At 61.5% G+C, this 21,339-nt stretch overlaps 2 protein-coding genes across 2 annotated transcripts; one reads left to right on the top strand and one right to left on the bottom strand.

Moving 5' to 3' along the window:
• Window positions 1-43: 43 nt before the first annotated feature.
• Window positions 44-15,724, top strand: CABLES2 (Cdk5 and Abl enzyme substrate 2). The gene is given in 11 exon segments (XM_037811620.1): window positions 44-139; window positions 141-496; window positions 8,735-8,806; window positions 8,897-8,989; window positions 10,089-10,166; window positions 10,733-10,841; window positions 11,187-11,352; window positions 11,749-11,852; window positions 12,099-12,205; window positions 13,037-13,241; window positions 13,446-15,724. Coding segments are annotated over 11 exon segments (1,527 nt in total). The 3' UTR covers window positions 13,587-15,724.
• Window positions 15,725-15,839: 115 nt separating this feature from the next.
• Window positions 15,840-17,092, bottom strand: RPS21 (ribosomal protein S21). The gene is made up of 6 exons (XM_037811621.1): window positions 17,016-17,092; window positions 16,770-16,832; window positions 16,624-16,687; window positions 16,427-16,498; window positions 15,995-16,050; window positions 15,840-15,912 (listed from the first exon to the last, which is right to left on the bottom strand). The coding sequence occupies exons 2-6, from the start codon at window positions 16,817-16,819 to the stop codon at window positions 15,903-15,905; spliced, it is 252 nt and encodes an 83-aa protein (XP_037667549.1). The 5' UTR covers window positions 16,820-16,832; window positions 17,016-17,092; the 3' UTR covers window positions 15,840-15,902.
• Window positions 17,093-21,339: the final 4,247 nt, after the last annotated feature.

Here is a 21,339-nt window from a genome sequence, read left to right as displayed (position 1 = left end):
CGCGCGCGGCGGTTCGGGCGGCCGCGGCGGGCTCAGTCGGAGAATGGCCGCGGCCGCGGCGGGTGGGGCTGCGGGCCCGACCCCCGGCGCCACCCCCGGCGCCACCCCCGGCCCCGCCGCGCCGCCGCCCGCCGCCGCCGCCGCCGCCCCCCGCCCGGGCCCCGCCGCCGGCGCTGCGGAAGCGCGGGGACTCGCGGCGCCGCCAGGCCGCGCTCTTCTTCCTCAACAACATCTCGCTGGACGGGCGGCCGCCGAGCCTGGGCCCGAGCGGAGAGGAGCCGCCGCCGCCCCCGCCGCCCGCCGAGGCCCGCCTGCCGCCCGCGCCGCCGCCGCCGCCCCCGCCGCCCGCCGCGCCCGACCCCGGGGTCCGCGGGGGCCCGCCGCCCGCGCCCCCCTGCGGCCTGCCCGCGCCCGCCGGCAGGGCCCCCGCCGCCCCCCAGGGCCTGCTCAGCCCCACGCAGGCCGCCGGCCTCGCCCTGGACGTGCAGCGCCAGAGGTGAGCGGGGCGCCCGCGGGGCGGGGGTCGGGGTCACCTGGGGCTCTTCCAGATGGGAACAGGACAGTCAGGGTCACCTGGGCCTGCTCAGCCCAGGACAGGGGTGTCGGGGTCACCTGGGGGCCTGTGAGCCCGCAGCAGGACAGTCAGGGTCACCTGGGCCTGCTCAGCCCAGGATGCAGAGATCAGCATCACCTGGCCCAGTCAGCTCAGGATGCAGGGGATTTGGGGTCACCTGGGGCCCTGCAAGCTCGTGACAGGAGAGTCAGGGTCACCTGAGTCCTGACAGCCCAGGATGGAGAGGTCAGGGTCACCTGGGGCCCTGCAAACTCTTGACAGGAGAGTCAGGGTCACTGGGCCCAGTCAACTCCCGAAAGGAGAGTCAGGGTCACCTGGAGCCCTGTCAGCTCTAGACGAGGAAGTCCTGGTCACCTGGGCCGGATCAGCCCAGGACAGAGAGGTTGGGGTCACCAGGGGCCCTGTGAACTCCCAACGGGAGAATCAGGGTCATTTGGGGCCCTGCCAGCCCCGCAAGCAGAGGTCACGGTCACCTGGGCCCGGTCAGTCCCCTGGCTGTGGGTGTTAGGGTTTCTAGGGTCCTGTCAGACCCCATACATGGGGGTCAGGGTCCTCCTAACCTTGTCAACCCCCTGAGCAGGGATTGCAGAGTTCCCTCGGCCGTCATCAGCCCCCAAACACTGTGCTGCGTCTCCTGGGGCCCTGTCCGCTCCGGACATGCCCTGCCCCCAGCCACTTTTATCAGTCCTGTGGCCACAGGGACACCTCGTGTCCCCCGTCCCCTCTTCACCCCTCAGCCCTGACATCCCTTGTCGCAGCCTTCTGCACCCCACTCTCCCCGATACCTCCGTGCTGGCCTACTGTCCCCTCAGGATCCCCCGTCCACGGTTCCTCCCCTGCCCCCTGGGCCCATCCTGGGGCAGCACTTCACCCCTGGCTCTCCTGTGCTCCTGCCCAGACTGGCCCCTGGCTGCTGTCTCGAAGGCCACTGCTGAGCCCTGCGCTGCTGTCTGCAGGACGGAGCGCCCAGCAGGTGGGGGCCTCGCTCTGGGGCAGTCCTGGGGGGAGCAGAGCAGAGGGGGGCAGGTGAGAGCACGGTGGTCTGGCGTGGGTGAGCCGAGGCAGGTGCCATCTTGCAGACCTCGGCGTGGCCGCTGTCCCCTGCCCGGGTCGCCAGAGCTGCACTGGCTGTGCTCCAGGAGGGGCCTTCTGAGGGTCTTCATTGTTTTCAAAGTTCCTGAAGTCCATTCAGTGGCCCAAGGATAAGCATTTAATTATTGCACGTGTAATCACACCCAGCAGATCTCTAAATGTAGAGAGAAGCCAGGTGCTCTCTTGTGGGCCGAGACGATGCGGGAGCTGACTGACCTGCAGAGAGGCCCGGCCGCTGCCCGGGGCCAGGGGCAGGGGCTGGTCGGGGCACGGGGGCCGATTTGCCCTGAGTGTGGTAACCGGGGCCCCACGCACTCGCCTGCTGCTTCTGGAAAGCAGAGAGCTGGGGTTGCCTGTCTGAGAGGGGCTGAGGAACAAGGAAAAGCTCAGCGTGGTAGAAATGTGCTGTTTTGAAACAGCCCCGGCCCTACTGGTCCTGGGGTTGCACGGGGTCTGGTCTGAGGCTTGCCGGGGTGCCCAGTGGCTTTGTAGAAGGCGGCTTATTTGCAACCAGGCTGGAACTTTTCTCCGCCTGTCCTGCTGTTCGCCGTGGAGCCGCCTTCTCGCCTTCAGCCATTTTGAGCCTGCAGCACCCCGTGAGCCTGTGCTCCGGTGGGAGAGTCTCGGGGGGCCCCAGCCTGCGAGGAAGTGCTTGTGGCTCCGGGAGGGGTTCTGTGCGAGCCTGGGGGGCACCGGGGTGACAGGCCAGCTCCGTCCCAGGTGCCGTCCGCGGCCCTGCTGCCTGGTTCTGAAGAGGGTGTGCTGTGGCCCAAGCTGTGACCCCATACCCTGGCCCCCCGGGGTCTTCCTGTGCACCCACCCCGACCCACGGATGCCACTCCTTGCGTTACCCAGCCCATGCCCTGAACCTGCTCCCACCTTTTCCCTCCCACTTGGCCTTCAAGGCCCCACTCAGACGTCCTTCCTCACCCTTCCGGGGCCGCACCTGCCGGGCAGATCCCCTCTCTCCCGTGGCTCTGCCACCCTGTTGACGGTGCTGCCCTGTGTCTCCAAGGCCCTGTCCCCCACCACGGGCACGTCCCCAGGACGAGGACTGTCCCTTTCTCTCTGTGCCCCCCAGGCCCAGGGAGGGAGGGGGCTGCAGAAAGGGCTGTAGCTCAGTGGGTGAGGGGAGCTGGGCCATTGGAGATCTAGGGTTGGGTTTTTTTTAAGGAAATTAAGAGACTTTCTGAGAGTCCTGGAAGTTGCCCAGACATTTGAGGTGTGGAGGTTTGAGCCCAGGCTCTGGGGAAGATCTGGATTCAAATCCTGCTCCCTCCACTCAGTAGCTCCATGACTTTGAGCAAATGAATTAGCCTCTCTGAACCTCAGTGTCTTCCTCTGTCTCCTCTGTGACATGGGTTTAGTGTGGAGCAAACTGGACATGAGAGGACTGCTGTGAAGGCCAGGGGCATGGAAAAGCCTGGCCCGGGGGGTGGTGAGAGCCCAAACCGGTTGGTGCAGACCCTCCTGACCACGGGGTGTCCGGGGAGCACCCCATCTCTGTGTGGAGAGTTGGCATCTCAGCCGGGGCCTCTGTCTGCAAGGCTGTTCCTGGAGAGCCAGGCAGCTACGGGAATCCTTATTTTCCTCATGGAACTTCCAACACAAGTGTTTATTCTTGTTTTTGATGTTGTGATGACTTACCTCTTAAGAGTAGGCTGCTGAGGCCCCCGCGTGGTCCAAAACCAGGCATCTGGCACTGCTTTGTGCCTGCTGGGATAGCGCACCCAGCCACCGGCCGGTGAGGGGCAGTGCCTCTCCCCCAGCAAAGCTGTCTGCGGGTGGCAGCCCACATGGGGTCTGCACCCAGCCAGGTGCAGCCGGTGGTGTTGCCGTGTTTGCAGCAGCAGATGCCTCACAGCTCAAAGTGGGCTGCAGGGCTGCTTCCGGGAGGCCTGCAATTGCAGACGTGTGGCCATCTCACCCAGGAGCCACTTAGCTGTTGGGCACCTGCCCACATTAAACTGATTTTGGTTTGGCAGCTGGAAATTTATTGACAACACTGATTTGGGTTTAGGCTGAAAAACAGCTGGAGGTGGGTGGCAGGGGTTGGAACCTGGAGGCAAGTTTCCCAGAGGGGCCTCCCCGAGACTGTGGCCTGGGGCCCCCTGCCTGCCCTGGGACTCCATGCTGGAGGGAAGCTGCAGGGCTCCTGGAGACCTCCCTGCCTGGGGTTGCTGGAATTTGGTAAATTTGCTTTGCCTGCAGGGACATCATGGGACGGGCACCAAGACCCTTTGCTAGTGGCCAAATACGTGTTGAGGAGCTGCGGTGTGCAGCTGCGACCCGGGCCTGGGTGGGAGCACCGAGCAGCCAGCAAGCCTGCTGCCCCCGAGCCAGCGTCCATTTTCTTCCTTGCTCTGGGGTCCAAGTGGCATTGGAGCCAAAACCTCTTGGCCTCCAGACACAGAGGGGCAGGCATCTCCACGGGGGTGCCAGTGCACTCTTAGGGTCTCTGATGCTGTTTGTGAGATGATTTCACTTGGCCAGTGTCTCCGCGCCCAGCCTGAGCCACGTGTGCACGTGCGTGCAGCCCCCTTTGCTTGGCTTTGGGCTGCCTGTTGGGACATGGTTTCCAGGCAGGCAGCCCTTCTCCTGTCTCCCTGGCGGCTTCTTCAGTTACAAAGTGAAGGAGGTTTTAAGCACCAGAAACAACGTTTTAAAAAACAGCGCGTTTCTCTTCCTCTCGGAAAGGGTGGCCACAGCCCTTGATGAACGGGAGGTTCCGAGAGTAAGTTGGGGCCGAGCAGCTGGGAGGGCCACCCTGGCCCCCGGCAGCCTCCCCCTTGCCCCACACAGCCCCCTCTTGCCCAGAGAGAATACCCGGGCCTGGGGCCAGTCGCTGCCACTGGGGAAGCCCCGAGGGAGACATTAAGGTGGTCGGTGGCCTTTCATCCCATCCCGGTGACTCCAGGGTGACTTAGCAGTCGATAGAGGCCTGTGCCAAGGCCTGTGTGTGTACCAGCTGTGATCACAGAGAGCCCAAACCTTGTTCTTGCTAAAGGTTGTTTTCTTGTGGGATATTTTTTTTTTTTTTTAGCATTTTTAGAATTGAGTTGTAAATTGTATACAGCGAGGGGCATAAAGTACAGGAAGCCTGAGTGTGCAGCTTGATGGATGTGTGTGTGGATAGCTCCCCCCAAGGCTGGAGAAGCCCTCCCCCTGGCCCAGGTCCTCAGCTGGGACCCGCCTCGGAGATGCCGACCCCGTCACCACCCTTGCTTCTGGCTGGGCAGGGACTCCTTTTTGTCTGGCTGTGCTTGCTCTGCACGGGGCCGCGTCACCACCTTGTGTGGGTGTCATGCGTCGCTCTTTTTTCTGGCTGCCGAGTGTCTCCCTGAGCTCATGGCCATGGGGTCCGTGCTGGTGGACGCTTAGATCGCATCTCAGTGGGCTGCTGCAGACGAGGCTGCGGCCAGGGCGGGACGTGCCTGGTGGCAGACACGTTTCCGCAGGGCGCAGGGTGGACGGGGTCACGCGGGAGGATTCCGCCCACCTGTGCCCCCAGGTGGCTGAGCCAGGTGTGTCCTCACCCAGCGGACTTCGCTGCGGGCCTGCTCGGTGCGGGTATCTTGTGCCTTCAGTAATGGAAAATACCTCCCTCCCGTTCCCAGGAGAAAGCTGTGCCGGACCTCACAGAGGTCAGTTGGTCAGTGACTGTTTTAAGCGGTGTTACCTCAGACACAGGTTGGGCACGTGCACTGAATGTTCTGGAAGGGCCAGGCCTCCCTGACACTGCAGCTCTGCCCTAACGGCAAGGAGGCGCGGCCCAGGGAAGGGGCCCTCTGGAGGCCGGGCGTGTGGTAGGAAGGCGCTTTCTGTGCCCTGCTCGCGGCTTGAGTAGTTTCCGGGAAGGTGCAGACCAGTTGCTCCGGGCACGGCCTGAGGCGCAGTCCCTTCTCCCGCCTGCCCCCCGACTCCCGGCCCTTCACATCGGCAGCACAGGGGCCGCCAGCGGAGCTGCACTGCGCGGGGCCCTCGCCTGCCCGCCCTCCCCCACCTCTCTCTCCCTTTCTGCTGCCCCCCATCGTCTCTCCCCCTCCCCATCTCTCTCCCCCTGTTGGGGACTGAATGCCTCCTGCACAAAAGGCATGTGCAGGTCACAGCCCTGGCCCTGTGGGTGCGACCCCACCCGCCGTGAACAGGATGTCTTCAAGGCTCGGCTGCAGTAGGGAGCGACCCCGGGTCAGGACAGGCTTTAGGCTGCTGGAGGCCTCTACAAGAAGGAGGGAGCAGCCCCGGGAGCCTCTGGAAGTCAAACCCGGAAAAACAAGGGGAAGACGCCGCCATGCATCGCCATCTGAAGGAAAAGCCAAGGAACCCCAAGGATTCACGGCCAGCCAGAAGATACGACCCCAACCCCAGGAGGAGCAGGCCTCCTCGCCTCCGAAACCAATAAAGGCCTGTTGTTCAGCCAACCCATTGTGTGGCATTTGTTTTAGCAGCTGGGAAACAAAACACCCCCCTTTTCTTCTCAGTCTCCCCCCACCCCCGTTTCCTCTCTCTTCCTCTCTCCCCCTCTCCCCTCCCCACTCCCTTTCCCCTCCCTTCCTGTCCTGCCCCTCCTCCGTCTGTCTTCCTGCCTCTCTCCCTCTCTCCCTCTGCCCGTGGTGCATGGGCCCTAATGACCTCAGAAGCTGAGGCTTCTCCTTTCTGGGGCCACCCCATAACCTTCCTTTCTGGCAGTCACCCACTCTCCCAAATGTACATGATGATCCTTCAGTCATTGACTCTAAACCTAATGATTTCCAAAAACTAGTGTGTCTGCAGGAGCCTGGCCCCCAGCCTCCCGCTGTGCCCGCGCCCCTGCCGGGCAGCAGTTTGCAAACACTGATTCCCGTGGAGAGGGCAGAGAGGAAAAGCTGAAGGCACCGCCCTCCCTCATCTGGCCAGCCACGCACCTTGGAGTTTGGGTGCTTTAATCAGATTTTCAGAATCTTGGATCCAAAGCCAAAAGATACTCCTGGAATAGAGAATGGGCACAGAAAACCAGCAACCTGGAAAACCAGAGCAGGACGGGCCTCGCCTAGGCCACAAGTGCCAGCGTGGGGTGCAGCCGAGGCAGGCCTGGCCCTGGGTGGGGCTGTGCCACCTGGGGATCGGAGCAGGGGCTACCTCAGTTCCGCCGGCGGCGAGCAGTGCTGCCCCAGCAAGCTGCTGTGGGGTCCGTGCCTCGGTTTTCCCACCTGTGAACGAGGGTGGTCGTGAGGGGTCGTGAGGATTGAGTTCACGTATGAAACGCCTGTGTGGAACGAAGAAAAACGCAAAGCAAAGGATCTGGGAAACCAGCTGGGAACGGATTTAAAAAGCTCCATGAGATGAACAGAGGAGCAGAGAGAACAGGCTGGGCGCGGGGCTGTGGGCTGGTTCCGTGGCAGGACAGACCTCCGAGGGCTCACGGGGGCTCTCCACAGAGGCAGCGCAGCCCTGCAGGCAGCTCTAGGGGTGCCCCCACAGCTCCGGGAGGCTGTGCCTTTTCCAGCAGGAGCCCTGCTCGCCTGCCCCCCCCCCGCTTCTCCCGGGATGGCGATGTCTGCCAGCCAGCCGTGCTCCCCTTCTCCTACAGAGCCCTCCCGCCCCCTCCTCCCACAGCCCTTCCACCCTGATCACCCCTCCCCTCCCCTGCTGCTCTGCCCCCAAACACCCTTCCTTCTGGACACATCCCCAGGCCCCCAGCTTCTCGGGCCAGGGCCTGAGGCCTGCCACCTCCGCAGCCTGGCCCGGCTGGTCCCCACCTGCTCCCCCTGGGAGTCTCCTGGTTTCCCACTGCCTCCCTCCCTCCTATCCTGGCTCGGAGGACCCTGGGATGAACATGGCCTGGATCCTGCATCCCCATTGTCAGTGGCCTGGGGGCCTCCCCTTGCCCTCAGTGGGCGCCTCCTGGGCCTTGGGTGCAGCCCGGGCGGGGGTCTGTGCTGTTGGAAGCAGCAAGCACCAGCCCCTTCCTATAGCTCTTGCCATTTCAAAAACTTCAATTATTTTTGCAAATAAAGACAGGATCCTGGCCCTTGCGTTGGCGGGCGGTGGGGGGGGTGGCCTAAACCACCAGGACCCTACCAGTGGCGTGGCCTGTGATGATTGTGGCCGCTCTGTTCCCCAATAAAAGGGGTGTGACTGATGTCACTATTGTGCCTCGTAAGCTGCCGAGCATTTGTGTGAGGCTGTGAGGTGGGGGCTTTGATGCGCACACTGGCACAGTCGGCACCCAGCACGTGGCACTGGCCCTTTGTCCCCTGCCCCGGCTCCTGGCGGACAATGCAGGTCTCGTGGGGGTGCACGGCATGGTGGGCAGTGCGGGGTTCAGAGCTCACTGCCAGGCAGCCACCCCCCAGCCCAGCCTGCCTCAGCTCCTGACAAGCCCTGGAGGTGGGGCGGGGGTGGGGGCGGACCCCGGGTGTGTCAGCACAACAGGTGCCCCCGGGAACGAGCCTGTTGCTGGCTTCCCCTGGGTCCCAGCGGCCTCCAGGGACAGTGAAGGGTTTGGCGGGACTGATGCCCTTCTGAGGGCCTGCTCTGCGGAGCTGTGCCCGGGAGGGCCAGGGTGAGCCCGGCATGCCCCAGCCCGCTCACCCCCTTCTAGAACTCCACCAGGTTCCATCCCTGAGTGGGACCTCCCTGCAGCTGCGGGTGAGCGTGGCCTCGTGACCCCCATCACAGCCAGAGCCCATCCTCCCTCCTGATCCCTGCCCTGCATGAGCGCTCTGAGGGGCAGCAGGGCCCAGCTTGGCACCCAGCCTCAGAGGATGCACCGAGGCCAGCTGCTGGCCACTACCTCCCACGGGCATGTCCCTGGAGGTCCTTCTGCAAAGCTCGGGCCTCGGGGGGCCCTTCTGTGGCTGCTGCAAGGGATGGAGGGTTCGCCTTATTGCCACAAGCTGGAGCCTGGGAGGGGGCACCTTCCCAAAGCACCCTCCTGTCCGTGCAGTCCCAAGGCGAGGTCAGCTGGAGCCGCCTGACCTCGTTGGCGCACGGCCCCAGGTCCCACAGGGCGGGTGCAGGCTCCCTCCGCCGGGCTGTGGCACCGGGGCCTTGCCGTCCGCCCTCCTCACTGGCTGCCTCTCACAGAAGGCGAGTCGCCCCCCAGCGCTGCTCTCTGGAGCTCCTGGAGGACGTGGTGGGATGTGCCACGGCCCAGAGGTACCTCCCCGCCCCATCCTCGCCCACCCCCAGGCCCCACTCCGAGGCCCTGAAGGAGGGCAGGGAGCCGAGCGGTCTCATTCCTCGCAGGAGCAAGCACATCTCCGGCTCCCCCCGGCACAAAGGTTTGAAGAAGACCCACTTCATCAAGAACATGAGGCAGTACGACACGAGGAGCGGCAGGTCAGCACCGCCCGCTGCGCCCCAGCCCCTGCCCTCGGTCCCTCGCCGTCCCCTGAGTCCCGGAGGCCCTGCCCTCCCCGCCCACCGGGGAGATGCCGTGTCCAGTTGGACGTGGGCAGTTCTTGCTGGCCGGCAGCCTGGCCTTCCCACCCGCGTTGGCAGCGTCCTCAGCGTGCCCGTGCTTCCCGGAAATCTCAGAGCCTTCCCATAAAGGCGGGGAAGGGGGAAGAGAACCTGAAACATGCAGAGCAGGTTGAGCACTGAAGTGTGTCCAGGAGGCCATGGCTTGATTTTATTTGGAGAGCACAGAAGGGGGTCCAACTGGGAACCAAAATCAGGCTGCCCAGAGTCGGTGTGCAAGGTGGAGCGGGTGCCCAGGCTCGGCCCCAGGGCTCGGGGCGGCCTGCGGGGGCGGCCTGCGTGGGCGTGCAGATGCCGAGGGGCAGCCACAGGCTGGTGTGTGCTCCTGCTGCCCATCCCCACCCTCCCCAAGCAGATCGCTCTGCGTCCCACCCGAGGCCGCCCTGCCACGCCCCCGTCCCATGGCCTGTGTCGAGCGATGCTGTGAGTTTTCTCAGTGGTGACCCAGGTGTGAGCAGGTGCTTTTACAAACCCAGTTCTGTGTGGGCGCGAAGCCGAGGAGCTGGCTCCTGGGCCCGCTCAGCTCAGGCAGCCCCAGGCCCAGCACGCGGAGGGGGAGCAGCCCCGGGCCCCTTGTCTTCCTCCCGCTCGGACCTGGGCCGGGGCCCGCCAGAGCCACCAGGCAGGGAGAAGCCAGCGCTGTGGTTTCCGGCTTCTGTGTCCCAAGGGCCCAGATAGAACTGGTTGGTCCTGCCCACGGAGCAAGCTCCCCACCCGCACTTCCCACCCCATGGGGAAGACCCCGTATTGGCTCCTGGAACTGAGGGTCCTTGGTCAGACATCAGTCCTGCAGCCTTCTCAACTCCCAAAGCCAGGTTTCCATGGGTGAGCTAAGCCTGTGCCGTGGGGCCTATGGCTGGTCTGCAGTGCGGGGTCAGGAAGGGCCCACCGGTACCCCGGTTCCGACCACCCACAGCCCCCACCCAGTTCTGACAGCCCGTCCCCTCCTCCCCCCCAGGATTGTGCTGATCTGCGCCAAGCGGTCCCTGTGTGCAGCCTTTTCCGTCCTGCCCTATGGGGAGGGCTTGCGCATCAGGTGAGTGCAGCTGTCCCACACGTGCGTGGGTGTCGGCAGCTGCGTTCCTGCTCTGGGGTGGCTGGCTCTGGGGAGCACCCGCAGGGCGGCGTCAGGAGGGTGTGTACCCCCACCCTCCCCTCATCGCCAAGCCTTTTAGCGCAGAAGCCAGGGGGCGGGCTCCACAGGAGCTTCTGGGGGGCTCAGGGGCCCAGTCAGCTGTGCGCCGAGCACAACTTATGGAAGAAGGAAACAACCTTGAGGGGTCGAGATGGCGTTGAGTGTGACCCAGGAGACAAACGGTCCACGACGGAGGTGCCCCCGAGCGGGAAAGCAGTGACTGCAGGGCCCAGCAGAGCTGCAGAGGGTCCTGGCTGCGGGCCGGGGGCAGCCACGCTCGGGAAGTGCCCGGGAGAAGTTCAGGTGGGGAGGGCGCAGGCCTCTTACCTGTGCCCGGTGCTGAGGGCAGGAGGAGGGTCGTCCGCCGAGGGGCGCTGTGTGCTGCGGCACGGCCCGGCTCTCAGCCCATGGGTGGGGGCCGGGGCCAGGCAGGCCCCAGGCAGCTCTCCTCTCACCCGTGTCTGCAGCGACCTGCGGGTGGACAGCCAGAAGCAGAGGCATCCGTCCGGCGGCATCTCCGTGTCTTCCGAGATGGTCTTCGAGCTGGAAGGGGTCGAGCTGGGAGCAGACGGAAAGGCAAGCAGCTCTCTGCGGACGGTGCCACGGCACGGCGGGGGGCACAGGCCCACCTGCTCACATCGGCGGGTGGCACGACTGTCGAAGCTGCCACATGAGCAGTCTGGGGTCCAGGGTATTCAAGGGCAGGGGGAGCATTGCCATGCTACAGATCCCAGGTAAGGGCTGGCGAAGGTGGCATTCTGGAACGTTCCTGTTAGTAAGGATGCCGAGTTTGAGTGAGGGTGCACCTTCAAGCTCGAGGGCCACCCAGGATTGTCACGCGGCTCATCCTTCGCTCTTGGTGTGAGGGGAGGCTCCGGCCGTGTGTTCCGGAAGCAGGCCCTGACACCCTTCCTTCTCCAGGTGGTGTCTTATGCGCAGTTCCTCTACCCCACGAATGCCCTGGTCACGCACAGGAGCGACGGCCACGGCCCACCGCCCCCGCCGCGCTCCAGCGTCCCCCGGGCTGTGCCGGGGTCCAGACACAAAGCCGCGCCTTCCAAGCCGACAGCAGCGGGCACAGAGCTGGGTAGTCCTCCTGCCCTTAGCCGCAGCCTCAGCCAGAGGAAGGCAGAAGGGAGGCTGTGGTGCGGCCAGGCCAGCCCTCTGCAGGCCGACCAACTAGCCCCTTCCCAGGCACAGGCCCGTCAGGGGGCAAGGGCTGGGGGCCAGGTCAGGGCAGTCCCTGGGGAGAGAAACGACCCGGGCCAGGCAGCTCGAGGAACCCACACCCAAAGACCCCGCCCTGTCCGGCCCCTCCCTCCACACATGCCCTGGGCCCTCCCCTCTGCCACCCTGAGGTCGGGTGGGTGGGCAGCCGTCCAGCCTCTCCTGCGTCCACAGGGCTTTCGGTGGAGCTGGGGTGGTCAGGTGGGCTCCCAGGCCTGCCATCGGTCAGCAGGCTCAGTGCCGTCTCCACGTCCAGGGAGCGACACAGGTGACGCCCCGGAGTACAACCCCAACCTCCTGGACGACCCGCAGTGGCCCTGTGGCAAGCACAAGCGGGTGCTCATCTTCGCTTCGTACATGGTGAGCCCGGCTGCCTGGTGGCCTGGCTCGCCCCACCACAGGCCCAGAGGCAGGGGGCAGGCTGGGGGCTGGTTTAGCCACTATGGAGCGGGCTTCAAAAAGCACCTCCGGGGCACAGCCCCTGGCACCAGCAAGGCCCCTGGCTCTGGGCTGGGACGAGGTCGGCAGCTGCCAGGGCCTGGCAGGAGAGACAGGTGGACAGGGCTGTGCATGGAGCCAGGCACCAGGCTACACTTCTCGTTGCAGACCACGGTCATCGAGTACGTGAAGCCCTCCGACCTCAAGAAAGACATGAATGAGACCTTCCGGGAGAAGTTCCCTCACATCAAGCTGACGCTGAGCAAGATCCGGAGGTGAGGCCGGGCCAGGGCCCTGACGGGGCGTCATCCTGCCCTTCAGCACACCCCCTCGGACACCAGTGGACCCTCGGGCTTGGCAAGGCTGGATTCCACCCGGCACACCCTCCTGCAGCCAACAGGCCTGTGGCAGCAGCTGTTCAGGCCAGGCCTGCAGAGTTGCGAGCCTCTTGCTCATACCCTCCCACCCCCCGCCCCGCGGTCCGTGAGCTAACTGTGGGTTCTGCCCCACTGCCCCAGCCCCATCTCTCGCCTGCGCCCTTGCTGGCCCTCCCACGGCCCAGACCCCACCAAGGACGAGGTGCTGGGCCTACACCCAGCCAGGCCTCTCGGGTGCCGTCAGGCCCTCCCCGCAGCCCGTGTGGCTGGGAGGCAGTGCTCCCCTCTCGACAGATGGGAAAGGGAGGCACTGAGAGGACAGTTGTCCCAGGCCCCCGGGGAGCAGGTGGCCGAGCTGGCTGAGCCCGGGGCAGCCTGGCCCACGTGGGTCTCCTGCCCTGCCAGGTCCTGCACACTCGCCCCACCCTCCCTTCTGAGAGACCACTCCTGACACCTGCTGCCCCAGGACAGCAGGGCCTCTGTTCCCTGTCATGCCCCCACCAAGATCAGTGCTGCCCGCAGGCTCCCAGCTGAGGGGCGAGTGGCAGCGAGACCCAGCCTGCTTGCTACCCGGGGGGAGGCGGCCCCTCTTCTGTCTGCCCCAGAGGCACCCTCGGGGCTGGCAGCCGCGCTGGGAGGGGGCTCACTTAGGGATTGAAAGATGGCAGTGCCCTCAGCCCACCCCCAGCCTGTGCCTCAAGGTGACTCAGTGTCTGCCTCGACCTTCAGCTTAAAACGGGAGATGCGGAACCTCTCAGAAGAGTGCAGCCTGGAGCCCGTGACGGTGTCGATGGCCTACGTGTACTTTGAGAAGCTTGTCTTGCAAGGCAAGCTCAACAAGCAGAACCGCAAACTGTGCGCGGGGGCATGTGTGCTGCTCGCTGCCAAGATCAGCAGCGATCTCCGGAAGAATGAAGTAAAGCAGCTCATCGACGTGAGTATGTGCGCCGGGCCCGGCCCCCCTGAGGAGTGGCTGCCCGGAGGGGAGGGCTGTCATCTGCTGGCTGGGTGTGTATCTAGTGGGCACCCACCCCTCAACTGCTCAGGCCAGTGCTGGGCACCCAGGGGTGGGCAGGGCAGCCCACTCCCAGTGCCTGGGGACTTACCCGTTTAGCCTTGGTTCTCTCCTTCAACGTAGAAGTTAGAAGAAAGATTTCGATTCAACAGACGAGATCTAATTGGGTTTGAGTTCACGGTGCTGGTGGCTTTGGAGCTTGCTCTGTACCTGCCCGAGAGCCAGGTGCTGCCTCACTACCGACGCCTCACCCAGCAGCTCTAGCCAGAGCCGGCCATGCTGTGAGCAGTGGCCTCCCCGTGCACCGGAGCCCAGCAGCCACTTTGCGCAAGGGAGGCCTGGGACACGTGCTGGCACCCACACCAGGGTCCCTTCGTCCCACCAGCCCATTTCTGCCCCCACCCGGCATGGAAGCACCTGCCTTTCCCAGCTGCCGAAGCGCTTGTGTCCGTACACCTCTGCAGCCTCGAGCAGAAACACGAGCCACTCAGATCACCCCACGCCTCCAGCGGCAGCTCTGGCCATCTCCCTGGACTCTTGAGCACCCAGACGTGGGGTTCTGTTGTTGCTTCTTTCCCTGGCGTGCCTGAGCCGGACTTTGATTCACACTGTAGGGAAGTGAATTCTGACTTCAGGGCAAGTGTTTCTATCCCGTTGTCTGTATCACCCTCAGCAAACCTCGAGGACACTGCGCAGGCGCCACGGTGGGCACTTACTTGAACAGACCGATATGGCTGAACTATAACTTATCAAACTCGGGTATTTCAGGTTTGGGGATTTGGAAGCTCAGCCTTGGGGACCCTCCCCCTCGGTGCCTGTCCCTGGGGTTCGCTGCTCCCAGCTTCCTCCCCACAGCAGAGCTCCCTAGGGGGGCCTCCTGCCCGTCCCCCCAGCAGGCACTCCAGTGTCGGCTCCTCCAGTGTCAGCAAGCTGAGCTCCCCCCGCCTGGTTTCTAGCCCGTTTCCTCTGGGACTCCTGTTCTTCCCAGCCCCGTCACTGTGAGACCCTCCTGTCATTTCGCTGTGAAGACCCACCTGGCCTGGCCCACTCTGGACCTTTAGGAACTATGCTGATTCCTAAGCAATATCGCAACTGAGAAATGTATTTATCCTTGTCTGGGATTTGGTTCTGTGGGTTTTTGAAGGAATGAGGTCTGCTCAAGTCATGAACTAAAGATTTGACCAGCAGTGGGGAGGGCCCTCTTCTGTCACGTACCTTTCAGCCCCCGCACACACCCCAGGTCCATCCTCGTCCAACACAGCAAGTTCAGCATGGGGTGTCTTTCTTCCCCTGGGGGGAGTCAGGCACCAGCCCCATGCTGCCCTGGGACCTGGCCGTCCTCGTGCAGATCCCTGCTCAGCGTCAGCACAGCCCCTGGCTTTGGCTTTTTCCAGGTGGTCAAGTTCAGTGGGGTGCATTTCTCCACCTGGCTGCCCCATCCACAATCCCGAAGAACCAAGAACTGGTCTCAAAAACGATCATTCCAGCTGGGCCACACCCCAGCCCTGCCCTGGTAATTGTAATTATGTGGCTGGTGCTTCTACAGCAGTGAGATGCTACTTCTGCTTCTCACGATGCTCAGCCAGCAGTTTAGCCTGTACCCCCAAAAGCACAGACGAGCTTTCTGCAGGGCTGCTTCCAGCCACCCAGCTGGCCCCTCACTCCTCTTCCTTAGCCTCTCGCCTGGGGCCCTGAGACCCAGTGACAGGTAGGACCACCCCTGGGAAAGTCAGTGTTTATTCATGGTGGAGTGTCCCCATTCCCCAGCCAAGGACACTCCCTGTAAATCCCAAACCCCATGTGCACACAAGAGAACTCAACCAGAAAGCTGCTGAAATATGTTGTACAGTGGGCCTAACCCCAAGCAGTTTCTTTCCAGAAAGCTACATGTTGTGCCACCAAACAGCATCTCAAGGGCATTGGTGGTGTAAGCATGGAGAGGCCAACTTCCAGACTGCTCGTTCTGGTTTACAGCTGACCTTGGAGACACACAGCTCCTTGGGAATTCCTATAGCTATTAAAGCAGGAGAGTGGCTGAGAAATAAGTCATTTAAGTTTGTGGGTTTACATAGCATGATCCGTTTACCAAACTGGCGTGTAACCTCCTTAAAGACCTTCCCTTCCGTGTCATCTTTGTAGTAATGCCAAGTGCTGCCACTATGTGGCACCGATTGATTACAAGGCCAGTGTTCAAACCAAAACTAAGCCCCTAAACATTCCCATTCTAAAGCACATCTGAATGTTGAGGGGCTTGTGGCCAAAAAAGCCCAGAGCTGCTCTGCCATTCCTGCTGGTGTCACCGTAGTTCTTACTGGCGTGAATGCACGTCAGCTATTTGAGTTGTAATGTCTTAGTAATTTGATGGATGAGTTTGTGCTTTAAAGTAAAACTTGGTTTTGCAACATGCTGTGTCTGTCTCCTGCTAACTGGGTAGTACCACTGCCCCACCCAGCCAAACATTCAGCACAAACTGTCACCCCAGTCCCCCAGTGAAAAAAGCACTCTACAGACATAAAGTGACCACACAGATGGGCTTTTACGCTTTTATTTATGACAAAAATTCCATCTCCATGACTCTGATCAGAAGTTCCTAGAGTAAGAGAAAGGGCAGTGTCAAAACTGTGGATCTGAAGAAGCCCTAGGTCTCTGTGCCCAAATGGGGCTCCTCTTACTTTGAAACGATGCCGTCAGCCTTGGCTAGTCGGAGAATAGAATCATCTGACTCACCCTTAAAAGAAAGAAAGGCACACTGAGAATATTTCCAATATTACTGCCTCAAGTGACCGGCATGCAAGACAGGAATGGCACTGTGCTGCTTGCAGGGCCCCGGGTTTCAGGCCAAGCCAGGGCCAGGAGTCAGGGCCCAGTACAGAAGGCAAAGGCTTTCCCAGGTCCAGACAGAGAAGCAGCAAGTAAGCAGGGAAAGGATTCTGGAAACCACCCTTGCTCCAGCCCAGGAAGAGCCCAGCAGACAGCAAGCAGCCCTGTGCTTAGGCCCGTGGAAAGGGACGCGGCGCCCACTGTGGCAGTTCTTAGGCGAGGGCAGGACGGAGGGTGCGGCGGAGGCCGCAGAACAGCAGAGCCCAGGGAAATCAAATACTCACCATCCTGCGAATGGCCCCGCAGATGGCATAGGTTTTAAACTGGCCGTTGAACCTGCCTGTGACCTTGTCCACCTACGGAGAATGAGTCACCAGACTTAGCTTACCCAAGTGGCTTTAGCCCCAAACCCGGTGCCTGGAAATCAATCCCCAAGTGCCCATCCCGAGGCGCCCCGCCCGACCTCCCCGCCCCGGCTCACCTCGGCCACGTTCATCTGGATGGACGCGTGGTCCTTGGCGCCGATGATGCGGTTGCTGGCGGAGCTGCGGGCAGAGGCGGTGAGCGGGGCCGGGGTGGAGGGGAGGGCGGGGGGTCGCCGGGGCCGGGGGGCTGGGGGGCACTCACCACTTCCGCGGCACGTACAGGTCCACGAACTCGCCGGCGTCGTTCTGCATGTCGGGGCCGCGCCTGCGGGGTCGCCCCGGGGCCGTGAGGCTGGGCCCGCGCCGCGCCGCCCTGGCCCCGTCCCAGCCCCGCCTCGGCCTTAACCCGACCCCCGACCAAGCCTCGGCCCGCGGGTCCCGCGCCCCCGACCCCCGCCCCGACCGCGGAGCCCGGAGCCCGGAGCCCGGAAGCGGCCGCGCGGCCCACCTGGTAGTACCACGACGAGCGCGAGCAGAGAAAGGAAGCGGCACCTCCCCCGGCAGCGATATTGGCGGGCGGGGCGGGGCCTCAGCCAGTGCTTCCGGGTCACGGCGCGCCGCAATGCGTCTGCGCAGAGAGGACGCGTGCGCGTTGCGGCCCTGCCGGTGGCCCCGCCCCCGGCGCGCTTCCCCAGGCTCGGCGCTGAGACCCGCCGCCGGGGCCGCACTGGGCAGTGGCGGCTCCCGGCGCCGAGCAGAGGGCGCGGGGCGGCCGCAGGCTGCAGGGCCGAGGCTCCGGGGCCGAGGCGGCACTTGGCCTGGGCTTGTCCCGGGCCCCCTGGCGCCGGTGGCCTCGAGGGCTGCCGCTGGGACCCTTCCTCAGACGCGACCCCAGCCTCGGAGCGGGGTTCCCCGCGGCCGGCTCCAGCCCGCCCCGGCCTGCCCCAGCGAGGGTGGGTGCGAGCGCGCCGAGCGGGTGCCCACCCGCCGGTGCCGGCCGCCCGCGTGCACCGCACCCCCTGCGCGGGACCCCAGGGGCTGGGGGCGAAGGCCGGTGGGAGGGCGGCCCCGCGCCCCGCTCCTCGGGTGCCCGTCGTGGAATCCCCAGAGCCCCGGCGCAAAGGACGCGCCCGGCGAGGCGCCGGGGGACAGCGGGCGGCCCTGGAGGGCGGGAAGGGCGGCTCGGCTTACCTGGGGCGCAGCTACCGCGCTGGGGTCGCGCTTTCCGCCCGCCCGAGGCAGCGGCGTCGCAGACGGCGACCCCGGTCGGGGAGCGCGGGGCTGCGGCAGTTGTCAGAGCGTTGGCGGGGCTGCCCCTCGGCCGCGGCCCAACCTTCCCAACTGCTCCAGGGGGATGAACGCAGGCGAGCTCGCGGATCGAAGAGCAAACAGTGAAAGGAGCCCCGGGGTCCCGGGGGAGGCCTCGGGGGTACCTGGTCTTGTTGCCGGGAGGAAGCGCCAAGCAAGATAGGGAGCAACGGGCTGCCCTGGGAGTGCCCTCGGGCAGGGTGGGCGCTGCCTGGGCCTTGGAGCCAAGCCCTGGGGACCCTGAGGCCCAGGCAAGGAGGAGTTCGGCCAAGCCCTTGCTCGGGCCGTCCTGCGCTCCCCGAGAACTGCTCGCCCATCCCTCTGCCGCCTGGCACTAACCCTCCCTCTGCACCTCCATGGAGCAGGATTGGGAAGCCCAGGATCGTGGACCCAACGTCCTGGAGCCCCTCGCCCTCCACTCCGTTTCTGGAAAGCACACTGTAGTCCCAGCAAAAACGTCTGCCTGGGACTTCGTCTCCCAGGTGAGACAGAGGCTCCTTGCTGGTGAGCTCCGGCCACCAGGTATATCGTGCCTCCTCAGGGGCTGCTCTGAGGCAGAGCCATGGAAGCCTCCAGAAACACCAGCTGATGCCTGCCCTGTCCCTTTGCCTGGCTAACCCCCTCCCACTCCACATCTAGGCACTGTGTCACTCTGCAAAGGGCTCTGCCTTTGCGTGCCCGTGTACTTGGGGTTCAACACTCATTTGTGCAACTTCAAAGTCGTCCCCCAGGAGACCTGGGCCTGGGGCCAAGTCTTCTCATCCTGTGGCTTCTGCCCCCAGCACTGCCCACAGTAGATGCACAGGCACAAGTGACAGATTAACGTGAAACCTTTTCAACCCGCTGCACAGCATTTTGTCTTGGTCACTGCTGACCTCACCACTGGGGGTAGGGGTTTAGTTAACAGCTGGGCCTGGCTGGGGCTGAGGCCACAAATCCCCTTGTTGCCTGGAAACCAGGTGTCCATCTCGGCAGCAGGTCTGCTGTGGCTTCCACAGGACTGACGGCTGGGCACGAGGAGTGAGGTCCCTGAGCCACCGTCTTTCAGGAAGTTCGCCTGTGTCTACCTGCCCTGAGCGGTGCATGCTCTCCCTGTTACGCTCAGCGTACGATGGCTTGTCTGCGGGTGCGGCTGGGGATCTGCACAGCTGGTCTGCCTGTGTCTGTGTAGGTGGGCCCAGCTGGGCCTGGAGGTCTTTGTAGCTGAGAAGCCAGGGAGACCAGAGCAGCTGGTATATCTAAGACAAAGTACCAGAAAGAGCTGCCCAGAGAGAAAAACCCGGATGCCTGCAAAAGGTCTCTTTTCCCTCTCGTGTATTCAGCAGTTTACTGACCAGTGCGTGTCCCAGTACTGGGGAGAGAACTGTCCTAGGAGAACAAGGAAACAGTTCCCAGTGCTCACAGGGGACTGAAAACCACCTGTTCCCATTAACCAGACTGGAAAAACCTAATTCATGAGGCGTTGGCTATTCAGGAAGGTCTTAACAGAGGATAAGTTGCTTTGGACTAAATTTGTTAGGTCGTATGTAACAAATGAGAAAAGCAAGAACTGAGAGGACCAAAACGTTCCCAAAACTTAGTTACAGCCCAGGAAAAAAAAAATAAGAATGTTTAGAGGAAAACAAAAATACACAGCATCCAACCAAATAAAAGTCCCAATATCTGGTTCTCAAAGATTAGCAAGCACACAAGGAGCAGGGGACCGGGACCTGCAGTGAAAATGAAAATCAGGAGAAACCAACTCAGGACTGATGCAGATGTTAGAATTAGAGAAATAGAAGCTTTTTTTGAAAGTCACAAATCAAACTAATAGAAATGAAAATGACAACGTCTGAGATGAAAAATCTACCGGATGGGATTAACAGCAGATTGGACATAGCAGAGGAAAAGAGTAGTGAGTTTAAAGACATGACCATAGAAATAAACCAGAATAAAACACACAGATGATCTCAGTAATATAAACTTATTATATGTAAACTCATTGCATAAAATCTAGAATACAGGTTTCCAGGAGATAAAATGAGGCTAGAGAATGGGGAGTGGTAGTTTCATATGTGCAGACTGTTTAACCAGGTTAGACTTAATAATTTGGAAATGGATAGCAGTGACGGTGGCATGTTGTTATGAGTATGGTCAACAGTGCTGAAAGGTGGGTGAATGTGGTGGGGAAGGGAAGCTTAGAGTCATGGATATCACCAGGAGGAAAGCTGGAGAATAAAACATGGAAATGTATAACCCAGTGAATCTTGTAGTGGATGATGCTGAGTAATTAACTGTACAAATACAAAAAAGTTTTCCCATGAATTAGAACAAATACATGACAGTATTACAAGGAGGTAACACTAGAGGGGCGTGTGGGGGAGAAGTACCTGTTGCAAACTGCGGACTATAAGAATAATACCTTAATATTCTTTCATCAACAGTAACAAATGTGCCACCCCAATACTGGGGGTCAACAATCAGGGGGGACATGGGGAATGGGAGGATTTGGTTTTATTTTTTATTCTTATTTCTTTTCTGAAGTAGTGAAAACGTTCTAAAATTGATCATGGTGGTGTATGCACAGCTATGTGATGATACCATGAGCCACTGATTGTATACTTTTGATGGTTTTTATGGTGTATGAATATATCTCAATAAAATCACATTAAAGAAAAAATATTTTAAAAAATGAAGAGAGCGTCAGTGAGCTCTGGACATCAGTGCGCAGCCTAACGTACGTGTAATTGGAGTCCCTGAAGGAGAGGCAGGAGGAAAACATAATGGCTGAAATTTATCAGAATTTCATAAAACTATACAACTCATAAATTCAAAAAGTCAACAACCTCCAAGACAAGAAGTATGAAGAAAACTACACCATGGTATATAATAACAAAATTATTCAGAACCAATGATAAAAAGACAATCATCGAAGTAGCTGAGAAAAAAAAAACATTGTATACAGAGAAATAAAGATTAAGAGTAACAAGGAAGTAAGAAGACAATAGTGCAACAACTTCCAAATACTGAAAGAAAAATCCAAACCTATAATTCTATATGCAACAAAAATATCTTTCAAAAACAAAGGTGAAATAAGTACTTTTTCACATATACAAAAAAAAGAAGTCATCAGCAACAGACCCACACTACAAAAAGTGTTAGAGACAGTTCTTCAGCTGAAGGAAAATGATACCAGATGGAAACAGACAGTTCAGAACACCCGGGGCATGGGAACTACATGCGTAAACACTGAAGATTTTTTTCCCATTTAAATCTCTTTAAAAGACAATCGACTGACACAAAAACACCTGCCGGCCGGTTTGCAGGAAGGGGGGGCAGGGGGCGCCCCGCGGGGACGGAGGGGAAGTGGGGGCAGGGTGTGTCCCCCAGGCCCCCGGCGCAGCAGCCGCCCCGAGTCCCTTCCTCGGTGAAGTGGCCGGCGCCCTCTTCCGGGAAGCCCTCCTTCCTGCCGCGGGCAGCTCTGTGGCAGTGTGAGAGAAATAGGGTCAAGCCTGGGCACTGCGCCTCCCAAGCACGGCCACCGG

The sequence above is a fragment of the Choloepus didactylus genome, chromosome 19 (genome assembly GCF_015220235.1).
Source record: "Choloepus didactylus isolate mChoDid1 chromosome 19, mChoDid1.pri, whole genome shotgun sequence".
In the NCBI taxonomy this organism is placed as follows: Eukaryota; Metazoa; Chordata; class Mammalia; order Pilosa; family Megalonychidae; genus Choloepus; species Choloepus didactylus.
This window is presented reverse-complemented; position numbering and strand designations above follow the sequence as displayed.